The sequence below is a fragment of the Puntigrus tetrazona genome, chromosome 4, assembly GCF_018831695.1.
Source record: "Puntigrus tetrazona isolate hp1 chromosome 4, ASM1883169v1, whole genome shotgun sequence".
Classification (NCBI taxonomy): Eukaryota; Metazoa; Chordata; class Actinopteri; order Cypriniformes; family Cyprinidae; genus Puntigrus; species Puntigrus tetrazona.
This window is the reverse complement of record NC_056702.1, coordinates 12,207,577-12,222,912: the sequence shown is the minus strand read 5'-3', so window position 1 is coordinate 12,222,912 and position 15,336 is coordinate 12,207,577. Positions and strand designations below refer to the sequence as shown.

Here is a 15,336-nt window from a genome sequence, read left to right as displayed (position 1 = left end):
AGCTTGTGTCTCTCCTCTTAAATACTCAAGATCTAGAGAAACTGAGGACTTCACGAGCCTCTACATCGAGAAGAAAGGAGAAACTAGGATTAATATAAAGTAACAAAAATAAGAGAGAGACAGAGAAAATAAGACAAACAAATGAAAAATTTATTAATATATATAAAAAATTTCAATCATTAATATAAAACAAAAAGTTTAAATAGTTTCATAATTTGATGTTTCTTTCTGCTCTTTTAAATAAAAAGAGTGGACATTTAACTGCACAAAATAAAGCACACTAATGAAGTTTTGTAATATAAAGCACTAAATGTGTTGCTCTGACCTGATTGTGCTTCCAAACACTAACAGCAATATTAAACCACAATAACAAAAATAACCCAGAAAACAACTCTGAAACTGTCAGATTTTTTTCCCAGCTTCTCAGGCATAAAGAAATAAAAGGAGATCTTCGAGAAGTGATTTATGCGAAGGTGAGGTATGTGAGTCCATCACCTCTGAATCCGTGTGAACTCACACCTTGTACCTTTAACTCATCTGCATTTATTCATTTACAGATTGACTCTCACTGGATTCAGACACGCTTTGCTCACGGCCCAGATCCTTTACCCACATTTCAGGAAGTAGTTTTATGTAGCAGCCATATGGTGTCCACAAAACTATTAATCCTCTCTAATAATACATGAAGAGTTCTGCTGTTCAGTCCAGAGGAAGTCTGACTGCGAGACGAACACAGAAAGAGCTTCAGAGAACTTAAAAACACTTCAGCCGGAGCCAAAAAAACCCGTGGCTATCAGATACAGTATAACTGTTTTAACGGAGCGCTTGTGTTTCACCGTTACCGTAAAGAGAATGATTCTGATTGTAAAAGTTTCTGATATGAAATTAATTTCTGACACGAACACGTTTAATCACCGATTGTGCCGCTTTCACCTCAAGCGTGATGCAACAAGCTGTTTTAGCTCTAAAGATAAGAAAGACGCGTTAAAGCGACACGGCTGCGTGATCTCCCGAACATACGAGACTCTCAGAAAACCTTCACGGAGACGTTCAAGTGTTAAATGGAGAGATTCATTTGTAACACATTCAGCTCACATTCACAGGATTTAACAAGGATTGAGTTTTTGGAAAAAAAAAAATAAAAGTATTTAGGTATTATGCCACAATCCTCTTAAAGCTGCATTTATGCAGAATGTATTATTCATAAAGAGAGCCTTACACACAATATTCATAAGGCATTAGGAGTAAAACAAACATACATGTTAAATCATCTGTGACCACAAAGAGAGAAGATGAAAGAAAAGCGTTGACTTACATTGAGGCCTCTCTGGAATAGCGGCTGTCCCATGACGTTAGCCAGCATTCGGATCAGAGCGGCTCCCTGAAGACACGAAAACAAACACACATTCAGAGAAAGCTTCTCATTCGCTCCTGATCACTAAATACACCTAGTGTGAAAGTACAGTAATCCACCTCCAATGGGAGTCAATGGAGCATGAAATTAAGTAGAGTTTGTATTTTGATATCACTGTACTTTTATATTTATAATTATCTATTCTATTTTTCTATTTAGCGTAGTCCACTTCCTCGTATTTTTTATTTAAATCAAATGTAATTTATTCAGTGTTATTTTAGCAGTATGTAAATTAATGCGTTTTTACAGTTTACATATTTTTAGCTTTCATTTTTAATTTTGTAAAATGTAAAAGAAAAAATTGTCATTTAAATTTAAATTTTTTAATACTTTAAGTTAGCAATTACTGATTTAATTTAATTCAATTAAAATTGCATTTATGTAGTTTAATTTAATTTAAATGTCATGTTAAAATGCTTGTACATCACAGAGTATGATTAATGTTTTAGAAAATGTGAAGAAAACATAAATTCATCTAAATAAGAACCCCATGACACTCGTCCCGTTGTCTCTTTTTGACTTTGAGTGACTTTGACATGCTCATCTGACAGCATCTAATTCCTATCTCTCCACATCCCTTCCTCACAGCCTGCGTGATGAGTGTCACTTCCTGTTAGCGCTGAGGACTCGTGGGATGTGTTTTGGGATATCAGAGTCCTTAGAGTGTGAGGAGGAAGTGATGAGGGACGGCTGGGTGTCAGAATAACAACACAGAGCCTGTAGAGAAAGAGTGGGAGGGGCTTGAACAGCCAGAGCCAATCGGTATCCAATCACAGAAGCCCCTCCCTGCAGAACGAAAGATCCAGAGGGTGGAGACGGGTGGGTTTAGGCATAAGGGGGTGAAGACCGGTGGGTTTAAGCATAAGGGGGTGAAGACCGGTGGGTTTAGGTATAAAGGGGTGAAGACCGGTGGGTTTAGGTATAAAGGGGTGGAGACCGTGGGTTTAGGTATAAAGGGGTGAGACCGGTGGGTTTAGGTATAAAGGGGTGAAGACCGTGGGTTTAGGTATAAAGGGTGGAGACCGTGGGTTTAGGTATAAAGGGGTGGAGACCGTGGGTTTAGGTATAAAGGGGTGGAGACCGTGGGTTTAGGTATAAAGGGGTGAGACCGTGGGTTTAGGTATAAAGGGGTGAGACCGGTGGGTTTAGGTATAAAGGGGTGGAGACCGGTGGGTTTAGGTATAAAGGGTGGAGACCGTGGGTTTAGGTATAAAGGGGTGAAGACCGTGGGTTTAGGTATAAAGGGGTGAAGACCGTGGGTTTAGGTATAAAGGGGTGGAGACCGTGGGTTTAGGTATAAAGGGGTGGAGACCGTGGGTTTAGGTATAAAGGGGTGGAGACCGGTGGGTTTAGGTATAAAGGGGTGGAGACCGTGGGTTTAGGTATAAAGGGTGGAGACCGTGGGTTTAGGTATAAAGGGTGGAGACTGAGAGGTATAAAGGGGTGGAGACCGGTGGGTTTAGGTATAAAGGGGTGGAGACTGGTGGGTTTAGGTATAAAGGGTGTGGAGACCGTGGGTTTAGGTATAAAGGGGTGGAGACCGTGGGTTTAGGTATAAAGGGGTGGAGACTGGTGGGTTTAGGTATAAAGGGGTGGAGACCGTGGGTTTAGGTATAAAGGGGTGGAGACCGGTGGGTTTAGGTATAAAGGGGTGGAGACCGGTGGGTTTAGGTATAAAGGGGTGGAGACCGGTGGGTTTAGGTATAAGAAAGGTGGATCATCCCTGGATCTCGTGTTCAGAGCTGAAGCAGAAACTCAGATCTTCGTTGGGTGGATGATCTTATCTGTGTTTGAACTCTAAAAGAAGGCGATTATTTTTCTTTACTGCTCTTTTTTTCCTTTAATGGCTTTCAGACGTTCAGGATGAGAGGATATATTTGGGGCGCTGGAGTTATTTAAAGTGTGTTCCAGTAAGAAAGAGGTAATTAGACGTCGTCTGGTCTGAGATGAAATGTTTATTGTGCAGCTGAAGTCCCCAGAGGACACAAAACCTCCCGATCTCTCAGTGTAACAGTTTCTGTCCTCGACTTACTAAAAAAACAAGCTTTTAATTAAACTGTTTTTCTTGCGTATGTGACGAGGCTTATAGGAATGTGACTCCATTTACAATTCACAAAGATATACTGAGAAGTCTTTAGCTGGGAGAAAAATAACGAGCAAACCAGAGGTGTTTACCGGACTTAATAAAAGCTTTCGTTTAACAGTGAAGTCCTGACATAAATAACTGACTGATTTACAGCGACCAAACAAAGTCGCTGTTTCTCTTCTGCTGGCTATTTGTAGAAAACAGAACTAAACGTAGAATCACACGAAACCGTATTTATGTTCAGTCTTGAGTATAAACCAGCTCATCAGCTCAGCTCAATATTGAATGTTTATATAATCATTCCCATCATGCAGAGATCGTCTTGCCTTTTTATACGCGATCCAGTCAAACACTCTGTCGATGTCTGTGGCTTCAAACACTTCCTGAGAGATGGGATGAGAACTGGCCAAACCGTCCAGTAACATGACTTCATGAAGAACGTCAGTCAGGAACCTCTGCTTCTCCTGTGGATGACACACAGACAGAGACTTCATTCGGCATCAAACACATGAAAGCTTCTGTTTGATTTTCATAAGTAGAATCACACGGGTCGCTCTATAAATGTAATTAGAAAGTGGTTATGGGAAAATCCAGCTCATATCTCTCACGACCGAAACCTTTACACCTGCAGCAGCTTCCCACAATCCTCTGATATGATGAACATTCACTTCCAACACATGAGAGCCGACACGACTCACTCATGAGAGAAACACTGCTGTGTGTGTGTGTGTGTGTGTGTGTGTGTGTGTCTGTTTGATTTGCTCTGATCAAATGTCTCTCTGTAGGATTCTCTATAAAGACAGGTAGAAGTTCTGGGTCAGATGACAAAGACCCTCATCATTCACTGTGTCTGTGGATCAGTAAAGAGTCACGATCTCAAACGCAGTCGTTCTGGGGCCCATGAGAAAGATCTTACTCCGATATCAGATTATTCCCTATTTTTAGGGAGTCTGTGCTGAAGTGAACCACGAGGAGGCAGTTAGATCATTACCGTGGGGCTCTTTTTCTTTGAATAACCTTTGTGTATAACGTAAATGTACAAACATTATTACACTGAATAATCACAGATATGTAATGTTCACTAAATATTGAAATATATTAATGAATTCTGCTCCAGTTTTATTAAACAACTTTTATTTTCAGTCGTTCAAAGATAATATAAACACATCGTGAATGCAATAAAGCAAACTGTAAATTGTGCTTCTGCAGTGATTTTTTTCCTGCTACTCATTTGAAAGTGGCGCTTCGCCAGATAGCTTACATGAAAACGGATGAAATATGAATCACATGAATTATATATGAAAGCATTACACTGCAGGTTCATATCGAGAACATCTTCATAATGGCTTCTCTGCCCAAATCTCTGCACTGACTTATCAAATTCAAAACGACACTAAATGAATATTTGATTGTTTTATTATTTTCGCATCTATGTATTTATTAGAAGTGCGTGACTAAGAGAAAGCCTGCACGCTATCAGCTGCTATGAACACATCTGGCTTTGATACTCTTAATGTTTTATTACACCTTTATTCTCCATCATTATGAATAATTCTTGCCCATTAAAGCTTTTGGCAGCTTGATTAAGAATCCCATTGAAGACATTAATCCAAGAGAGCAGGATATTTTAATCATGGGATTTACAAACAATGTACGGAAATTAATAAAAAAACAAACGTTCATCAGAATCATTAAATGATTTTATGACAATACAATAATACTTCAAGGTTTAGAAATTAATGTGGGTTTAAAGCTAAAATGACACCAAAAAATAAATAAATAAATAAATAAATCATACATACACATTTGCGATGTTAATTATTAAAGTGAATTAAAAAACAGTTTCTGTCTCTGATCGATTAATAAGTGATATCAATAATCAATAAGGAGAATATTTACAGGTACTAAGATTGATCTGTTGATTTTTTTTACAGTATTTGTAGACGATCTGGTTGGCTTTGATGTTAATTTATTATTTAATCAGGGTTAAATATCCCACAATAGATTTGCACCCTAAATGCAGTTACCTTTAGATATTCCTAAAACATTAAAAACTTAAACATGTTATACGTAATAGACTGCTGTGATAATTCATTCCTCATATTTAACATCAGAGTGAAAACTTAGACTTCTAGAGAAATCTGTGTTCTGATTTCTCAAACTATTTATAATCACCACTTAAGTTGTCTTCTGAGAGATAACACTATGTGACAGCTGTCTTATTTTGTGATGGACAGTTACTTTATTATTCAGATTAATAAACCTTAAAGGTTAATGTGAATATATATATAGACGTAATCAGTACGAAATGAGGCCTTCGAGAAAATGTACAACATTGTGGTGAATGTGAAAAAGACAGAATAAGAAAGAAATAGAACAGCTGTTGATGTAGAGCTGCTTTGATGCAAGTCACGTAATGTGCACTATAAAATGAGAGCAACGAGAAGAGCTTCCATCTGGCCCATATGCGCTCTCAACAAGGTGTTTACATCCAATGATACTTCATTTAGATCCTGCTTATTATCATCTCAACATCATCACGGGCTGCAGATGCACCTGAAGATTCACGCCGATCATTCATAGGCTAGAGACAGCAGTGATGCCTGTCTTCGGAGCAATGCCTTATGGGTAAATAAACCTCTGGAAGCATCTCTAGCACTCATGTCGGATGAATAAAAATGGAGAAAGCGGAGGAAAACAAATCGGTCCAGTCGTTATGAGCAGGTGAAGGAACCTATAGGCTGAAATATTACTCATCTGTGTCCGATCCATTCCCAACAGTTATCCGTGCACTTATGAGTTTTCAGTTCTGGTTTCAATTCCTTCCTCTTGAAACATGCAATTTTATCCATATTTTGGTAGGGAAATGCTTAGAGTCGTCCTCTCGGCGTACCGAAGGGTTTCCATCAAAACCCAATTGCTCCCTGAAATGACGTTCCCTAAATGGTCTCTCTGCTTGGCTGACGCCCCGCAACCAAGGTGGCTTGGAGCAGAGAAGTATGAAATACTGGGACAGACGGATGGGAAGGTCATTGTGTGAAAGTGAATGAGTTTGTGATTATACACACAAATCAAACAAGGGTACTATACAGACATGTATCTTCATATTAAAGGGCTTGTTCAGTTCAAAATGAAAACTCTGTCATTAATTACCCATGTCGTTCCAAACCCATAAGACCTTTGTTCATCTTCAGAACCCAAATTGAAATATTTTTGGCGAAATCTGAGCACTGTCTGACCCTCCAAAGACAGCAGCACAACTGAAATGCTACCAGATCCAGAAACGTAAAAAAAAAAATCAGTAAAACAGAGCAGTACGAGAAGGCATTTTTTGCGCAAAGAAAAAAAACCCCACACAATTTATTCAACCATTTTTCTGAGTTATGTCTTCTGCCATTTTGGATTGTCAGGTTTGTCGTGAACGACAACGCACAACAATCTTTTACTAGCTCATGATCAAAATAGGTGATTCATAATTGTGCAGATGATCCAAACATATTTAATCAGCATGACCGCTAATTAGTAGCAAAGCGTCATACATTTTGAAGCCCTCTGTGTAATAAACATTGGTAAACTGGGTTACATTTTGTTGTACTGATGACCTGTGTACTTATTTCATTTGAGTGAAGCCTCAAGTGCATCACAATAGCTGCATTACTGGCCACTAAAGCTGGACTGGAATAGCATTATGGTAATTGCTAACGCCATTACGCTCAAACAAAAGCTGCCCTAGAGAGAGCACTGTTTGTTCCTGAATTATTAAATGAAGGAGTTTTGTCTCTGACAAACCTGAAAGTGGATTTTATTGATAAATGTCAGGGATATGTAGAGTTCGAGCAATCAAGAAACAGGAAATTGCAACGTGCGTAGCCAAATGTATGCTGCAATAATTAAATTGACTGTCATCAATACATTTAACATATACTGAGATCCTATTGTAGAGAAATATGGGATATGTGGGAATCTTTTTTAAGGGGAAGGAGGAAAAGCACTCATCGTGACTCTGTACTCCAGATATTCTAATGAAATATTAATAAAGTTCAGATATGGTGACGGCATAGAGAAACCATGGAAGGTGTTTGACTTTCTCCTGGTGTTCTCAAACACTCCTGGTTTGTTTATCATCCTATAATACAGGACTATCACGAGATGATGGTTTGGACGCACCTGGTCTGGTAAAATAACCTCATAAATCTTGGCCGTTAAAAAACCATTCAGAGAATCACTGAACCTGTGACTCCTGTGAGACGGATGGGTATTGTGAATCGAAGCCATGCTTTGTCTTTCTCCAAACATGAACCCATCTGGATGTAGAAAATGGATGAGGATGACTCATTAGACCATGCAACGTCTACACTGCGCTTTATTTACAGAGGTTCAGATTTTGTTGTTTATGTGTCGGTGTCCTGGCTTTGAATTCAAGTGTTGTGTTTTTTTATGGCTGCTTGGCACTAATTCCAGCTCTGTGAAGTAAATTAGCAGTTTTAAGTCAGGTATTCACAAAGGTGTGTCAATGATGCACACTTGTCATTACATGACTTTGTAAATTAGTGTAATTTTTTTTTTTAGTTCTAAAGTTTACACTCTACATATGAATTTAAAAGCATTTTTTTAATCAGAACCACAGTGTCACAGATACAACTAACTCAACATTACAGCAATTGCTTCTGATCGATACAAAAACAATAACAACATCCAAAACTCACCATGTTCCACTTTGGAAAGAGGAAATCGGCCCCGATGTACTCAAAGTAATGAGCGAATCCCTCCTTCAGCCAAACGTCTTCCCACCAAACCGGTGTGACCAGATCCCCAAACCACTAGAAGAGAAGAAACGAACAATCAATCATCAACAAAAAAAACACAGTGACTATTACTAAAGATTGATTTCATGTTCATTGGCGAAGAATAACAGCAAACTTTTTTTTGTTTTGTACAAGGAAAGTGTTTATCAGTATACTGAAACATTTGGCCAAAGCTTCAAGAATATATCCACGCTCCTATTCATCCAATATCTGCAAAAGCACATTACATCTAGTGGCAAACGCATTTTATCCAGTACAGCATAAAAAAACATCTTGTGCTCTTTAGAAGTCCAAATAAACACTTTTAATAAAAAGCTGCAGTCTGCTTCAACAGAAAAGTTGTTCACAAAAGGCTTCACAAAACATTAAGAAACCCAGCAGACCTTCTGAACTATGATTAATTGTGGCTTAAATAATCAATTACTTACAGTTACACAATTAAAGCACATTTTTCTGTTTCACAGCATTCATACCTGGGCGCTTCGCCAAGGACATCGCAAATGAACAGAACAGAGAAAAATAAGGATTCGATTATGAAACATCCCATCTGGAAGGTAGAAAGAATCCAAATGACCCCTGCCATTGTGTGCAGATGACAGTGTGCAAAACAGGGCTATTGAAAGGAAAAGATGCAACACTGCAGTTCTAAATGGGCTGAATATTTTCCAGACTCTGAAGCCGTCAAGCAGATGTGCTACTGAACGCCGGATCCCATTGTGGCGGCACACACACACACACACACACACACACCTCTGTAGGAGTCAGACCTCTTTCATCTGAACACGACATCATTACAGCAGCTCAAAGCGCCTGACGGGACGTTCATCTGTGACTCAGACACATGGACTGATAGCGTGGAGAGAGACAGCTGGTATTCTGCTCTCAGAGGAACCTTCTGCTAGTCACACATCAAGTGGCTTCCCATAGGTTTACTGACTTTCTCTGCCCTCTTCTGATTTATCAGATGTTCTGACGCTAATGACAGTGAACCAGGAAAGTGAGTCACATCACATTTATTGTGTTTAAAAAAGACCGAGCTCTGCAGAGCAAATAGAACGGATGACTTAAGGTATGACTGATTTTGGGTCCTTGGATATGTTTATGATATGCGAAACATTCTACAAATCATCTGCTTCTGCGTTCCACAGAAGAAAGAAACGAAAATGAGTAAAAAAATGATGAACGCTTATCCTGTATAAATTATGCCTTCGAGTATATTCGAATATATTTTGTTACTGCTCGCTTCGTTATGCGGCTATTATATTCTGACAGCACATGAGCCGTGATGGCAGCATGAAAAAGCGTCGTAAGAGATCTGTCTGGAGTTCTGTCAGCTCGCATTTTGCATTTGTGCCTGATTAAGCAGTTCAACAACACTAGAATGGCAATGAACGGTACGAACCATGGGACCCTCGCTCAATTACATCCTCAATGGTGTCTCTGAGGCTGAAACCGAGGGATTCTGCAGCCCACCTGCTTCATTAACAGATACTCTGGAGGAAGTCATGCGGGGAAGAGTACCTCTGTACTGCATTATATACAGGACGTAAAGAAGAAAACCTTCAACGGCATCATTAAAAAGTTTTGAAAGCCTTCAAAGCAGCTGAGAATCATATTGACCTAAAGTCTTCAGCGAAACTTACAGTCTTATTCGGTAATAGTAAATGCCTGAATAATTGAATATAAATGTCCTTCATTAACATTTAACGAAAAGGTTCAGGCAAGGTTTGTGACTGCAGGGCAAAGGTCATTGCCTTGTCAACTGGAAAACTCCAAGAAAGAAGTCCTAATATTGTATGGCTCATAGACTCACACCTGCATCTTGCACACCAGCACCACGGTCTAAAATCCTTAAAAAAATGTTTATGCTAATTAGAGTAATTCAGTCGTAGCTTAGCAACATGCTAACAGCAAACTCTACTAAAATTAACAATGAGCATCGAGTTTCTCATTCGCTTTGCATAACATATGAGACTCTATTTCAATTAAGACTCTTTCTTAGAAGTCAACTGCCTCTGTAGACAGCAGACATCAAGTCAGCTCACTAGGTTCTGATACAGAGCCATCATCACACGTCCTGTTTGAGCTAATAAAACAAATGTGACTGTTTATCCTGAATGTGAGTAAACCTAAACTGAATGAACTAGAATTGGAAACTGCTCAAAATCTAAACCCTCAGTTTCAAATGGCAAATTTTAAATGTCAGTATTCAGAGTGAGAGTGTGAAATCCCCAATTTACAGAAGAGAATAAAACACCAGCCAACAGACGTGAGTCATTTAGTTAAGACTCAGTTCCACTGACAGACTCAGACATTTCTCGTCATAATTAATGTGTAACTTCTATCTCATGTCTAATGTTTTGAGATGCACGTGACGTATGAGAACTAAAGCCTCGTTTTCCTATCATTTTCAAACCCAGAAGGCAGAATGTCATCTCTCCGATCGGTGGAAAATAAGAAAACTCAACCTCAGCTGCATCAGCCTCTAATAAGCTTGTGTTATTGGCTGAATAACTGCATATGAAGGGCTGTGGCAGCATCATTTAATCTGCGGGCCGAAATGAGATGAGAATTTAACTGTGATTGAGCGTCTGTGACATATAAACCTCATCGCTGGCGGGGCAGATCTACTAACAATCCACTGCTACAGTATCTGACATTAAAATGAGCCAGTATAGAGAGAGAGAGAGAGAGAGAGGTGGTCCTGAGCCCCAGAGAGCCAAAGGATAAACTTATACAATAAAAAAACAGAGCCTGCCGTCCACTAATCAATTCTCTGCAGGCAGAGATACAAATGTGATTTATCAGACGCCGGCTCTTTGCCACCAGCTCGACTTATTACAGCACAGACAGACCTTTTAATATATGACAGAATAAGCGCCGGATGAGGACTGATCTAATGCATTCACAATGAATGCGTCAATCAATACGTCAGGTGAGCATTAGCCCCGCCCACTCAGAGCTCAGAGTTAATCTACACTGGAAAACAATTAGCCGTGTGCTACTTAAATCTATATGACAATGATTCCTATGAGACTGAAGCAGAGAAACAGTTTAAATAGAAAAATAGAGTCTTAATTAAAAACATAAAGATGAGCAGAAGCTCCAGAGAGCTGCGACACAAAAGACTGAAACAGCCTGCGGTGGAATTCGAATGCATGACGGCTAATCTCTGTCTTTTACTTATTCATTCTGTAAATAAGCCCACTTACTGTACTCACACACACGCACACATACTCGTGTTAAAAAGCACATTCGGACCGACTACATGATTACAGTATTTAATCTGACATCTTAAACTAGCACTAACACACACTCTTGGCAGTTTACATTTTAGCAGTTACTATTTTCCAGACCTAAAAACCAGACCTTTCCATATGACCTGCATTATACGAATCAATAAGAAAACACTGTAAAATGGTCTACATTGTATAAAGCGTACTGTTTTTGTGAAATAGTATACAATACAGTATAAAACATGTATGAAAAAACAGTCAGTGACCTTATAGTTTAATTCTACTAATTGTATAATTGTACTTTAAGCTTGAATATAATATTTACAAACTAACTGCCAATGTCATTTTTAATGCACAAACAGTAGCTTTCAGCTTTAACACACTGTCAGAAAGTATGGGGTTTTTCATTTTTGTGATCCTAAAAATTCATGCACAGAAACCCTGCACACGTATGAATATGTATGAATTCATCCGCTGCAAAAAAAAAAAAAAAAAAAAAAAACGCAGAGCAGTAGTAAACGGAGTCTTCAAGCAGCGAGGATAAAAGGAGGAAATACAGGGTCTATCCAAACCTGGGATATAGAGAGGAAGGAGAGTTCCCCCTCCTTATTAAGGATCAGCGGGATTATCCCGAGTTTACTTCACGATGTCAGTGGCTCAGTTTGATTCGTTGCTAGCGATACTAGAGCCACATATTAAAAATTAGACCACCAGTTTCTGTGAACTCAGTGTGTGAGGATCTTCCGGGCTGCTTTCTGTTGCGAGACGAAGTGGACAAACTTGACAGTCACCTCTCAAAATGTTTGCTACGGACGCGAAAAACGCAGAAAATCGAACCTTATCCAATTTTTTTTATGAGAGTCGAAAGTTTCAGAGTTCGTATTTATTTTTCAACGTGCAAAAAGTCCAGATGCGGTGTGCAATGGCCTTTACGGTGTGCTGTACACGTACACAATACACCTAGTATTGGACATATTTCAGTTTTCTGTCTGTAAACAGCATCACTAGTCAATATTATAGTTCCAGCCTCCACCGCTGCTTCTTTTCAATTATTCCTGATCATAAAACAAGGGGTTTATATGCAGAGAACAGTCTGATCTGGGATACCCTCATGAATTTCAGCTCTAAAAATATCAAATATGTATGATATTGCTGTTTCTGAAATAATATCGTGATTTCACGCTCCCCGTGAGAGTGTTTTACTGTATAAGGTTCAGAGTGAGTTCAGACAGAGCTGTATTATCTGAGCAGAAATGAGAGATGAGGGGATTGTCTTCCTTTATTTCCTTCTCCCTAAAAAGAAGTCAAAAAGTGAAAACAAACAAAAATGGAAAGGAAAGAGCTGCTCGTCGAGCTTTTATCAAAGCGGCAGCATCTAGAACACAATGCGGAGCTGCGATTCAGGAAGACTGTTCAAGAGACGAATCCAGAACAATACTGGAGAGCGCAGAACATCTCCAACACGCTCATAAATAATCCACCGTAACAAAAGACACTACAATCCAAGGTTCTCAGCGATATAAGAGCTCCAAACAAAAGCTGGTAGAAAATGGATACATGCAATGAATAGTTCGACTATTTCCTTTGCAATTCTTAAAATCCATTACTGAACATCATTTCATTGGCAAATAAAACAAGGTGCTTGTTTGATATGCGTCTAATACTGTGCGATGATGCAAAGATACAAAAAATGTATTATTTTACACATGAAAGACATACGAAACACTCCAGAGAAAGAAAAACTGAGTAAGAAAAACAGAGGGATGAAGGAAATAAATCTTTACTTTCACACTCCCAACGGAAAGGCTCTTTTTATATGAGCTGTGCATCAAATCCTCCAGATGTCCAATTACATCTGCCACTGTTCTGCTCTTTAACTCAACAACTGACCATCTTCTGCTACTCTCTGACTCCTCTGTCTTTCTCTTTCTGCCTTTCTTTCAATGGAATCTGCACTGGCTTTTTATAGATGGCAAAGACAGGTCTGAGAGGTGCTAAATTTTACATAATTATGATTCTTCATCCGCTTTATGTTACTAAACAGCATTGGCGGGACAGGCTGAGTCAAAACCAGAGAGCTTGTAATGTGTGTGACGGCTGAAAAGGAAATGCACCACGTTTTAAAAGAGAGATCCTCTGAATCATGGTCTGCTGGAACATATATAGATAGGATGCCTCAAACAGAATGGGTAATTTTCAGGCCTGATTGAAGTCTTGCATCTTAAATGGAGGTGCAGTACTTCAATGGTCTTGAAATGAACAACACAAGATGTCAGAAAAGTGACTCGGACTGATCCACTGATGTAATTGGACTAAATTAGTCCATTATGTAGTCTCATTACACTCAAGATATTGACACAAAATGTACCTTTACTGGCTATAAAACAACTACGCCGCAGCCCATATGCTCATATAACGTGAAAATGCGTTTTACCTGATGACAGATCTCGTGCACCACCACCATGGTGAGCTCCATCTGATAGGAGAAGGAGGAGACGTCACGATCCAACAAGATCTTCTGCTCCACAAACACACTCAGGCCCCAGTTCTCCATGGCTGCGTACGGATGCTTCGGCACCGCCAGCAGATCTGCACACAGTGAGGAAGATCAAAGCTCAATGGACGGAATCCAACAAATACAACAAACAGCAGCTCGATCGAACCAAACGGTATTGTGACAGCTCTGTATATGAATCATCCCGCTCATTTATAAATGATGCTTTAAAACAGACAAATGTTCTTCTGTGCTACATGACTGCGCATCACAAAACGAGCTCTAATCCAGATATCAAGTGACGTGGATTAGCCTTTAATCAAACGCATTTATCGTCTAATTGCTATAATCAAAGATCATTGAATTTTAAACCAAAACCAAACGCGCAAAACAAGAAGGCACGCCGCTCCGTAATCATATTTCCCTCCAAACATATTTAAAATAGCTTCTTCGCTCAAGTCAGTGTATCAGTGACACAGCAGACGGCGAATCAGCTGTTTAAACGCCTCCACCTCCATCAACCCGACTCAGGAACCATTCATATGCCAATGAGAACAGAAGCAGTTAAACCTCTGGCGCTGTTAAATCCACATCTTATAATCAGCCACAGAGGAAGAGGAAAGCTGTAACATGATTATCCGCCGGGCTGGAGTGTGTGTGTGTGTGTGTGTGTGTGTGTGTGTGTGTGTGTGTGTGTTATTTGCATGTTTCATGAATTGGGCTGAAAGCAGCTGCAGAGTTTTGGAAGGAAGCTGTAATCGTCATGGCGACTGATAAAGCTGCAGGGCTGCATGGCAAAAAAAAAAAAAAGCTGCATTAAAAGTGAGCAGCAGTAAGACGCTTCACAGATAATGACGAGCCCCCATTAGGATAGTACATTCACACATGATTAATATTTCACTTTTACGCAGAAATGATGGAGTGACGAGCTCATTCAAGAGGCAGAGAACAATGAAAACAGCAACGCAAAGGTGAACGATTGAAGAACAAATCAGAATCAGACAGAGGAGGTTTAATTGGCCATTTTTAACGTTCTTTATGGACGAGAGACTTGATGCTCTTTTAATTGGGCTTTTATACAGACTCATACTGCAATTACACGACCGATGCTCGTAAAGAGAGAGACAAAAGTATTTGTACTTTAACTCATCTGTCACAAATTTCGAGATACAAAGCCAGACCAAGACTAAACACCTCAAAGCCCAAATCCAGATCATTATGTAAATATGACAATCCGCTGTTATATATCTAGGTTCTTTAACAGTATCCTATTGTTTGAAAGTGAAACAGATAGACTCATG

The 15,336-nt window shown here is 39.4% G+C and overlaps 1 protein-coding gene across 1 annotated transcript in view; it reads right to left on the bottom strand.

Annotated features, from left to right (window-relative positions):
• The window catches only part of LOC122342787 (thyrotropin-releasing hormone-degrading ectoenzyme-like), a 97,630-nt gene that overhangs the window by 44,844 nt on the left and 37,450 nt on the right, over positions 1-15,336 (bottom strand). Inside the window, 4 exon segments of the mRNA XM_043236899.1 lie at positions 1,316-1,381; positions 3,827-3,964; positions 8,207-8,320; positions 13,976-14,130. Coding sequence (XP_043092834.1) covers positions 1,316-1,381; positions 3,827-3,964; positions 8,207-8,320; positions 13,976-14,130 — 473 coding nt within the window.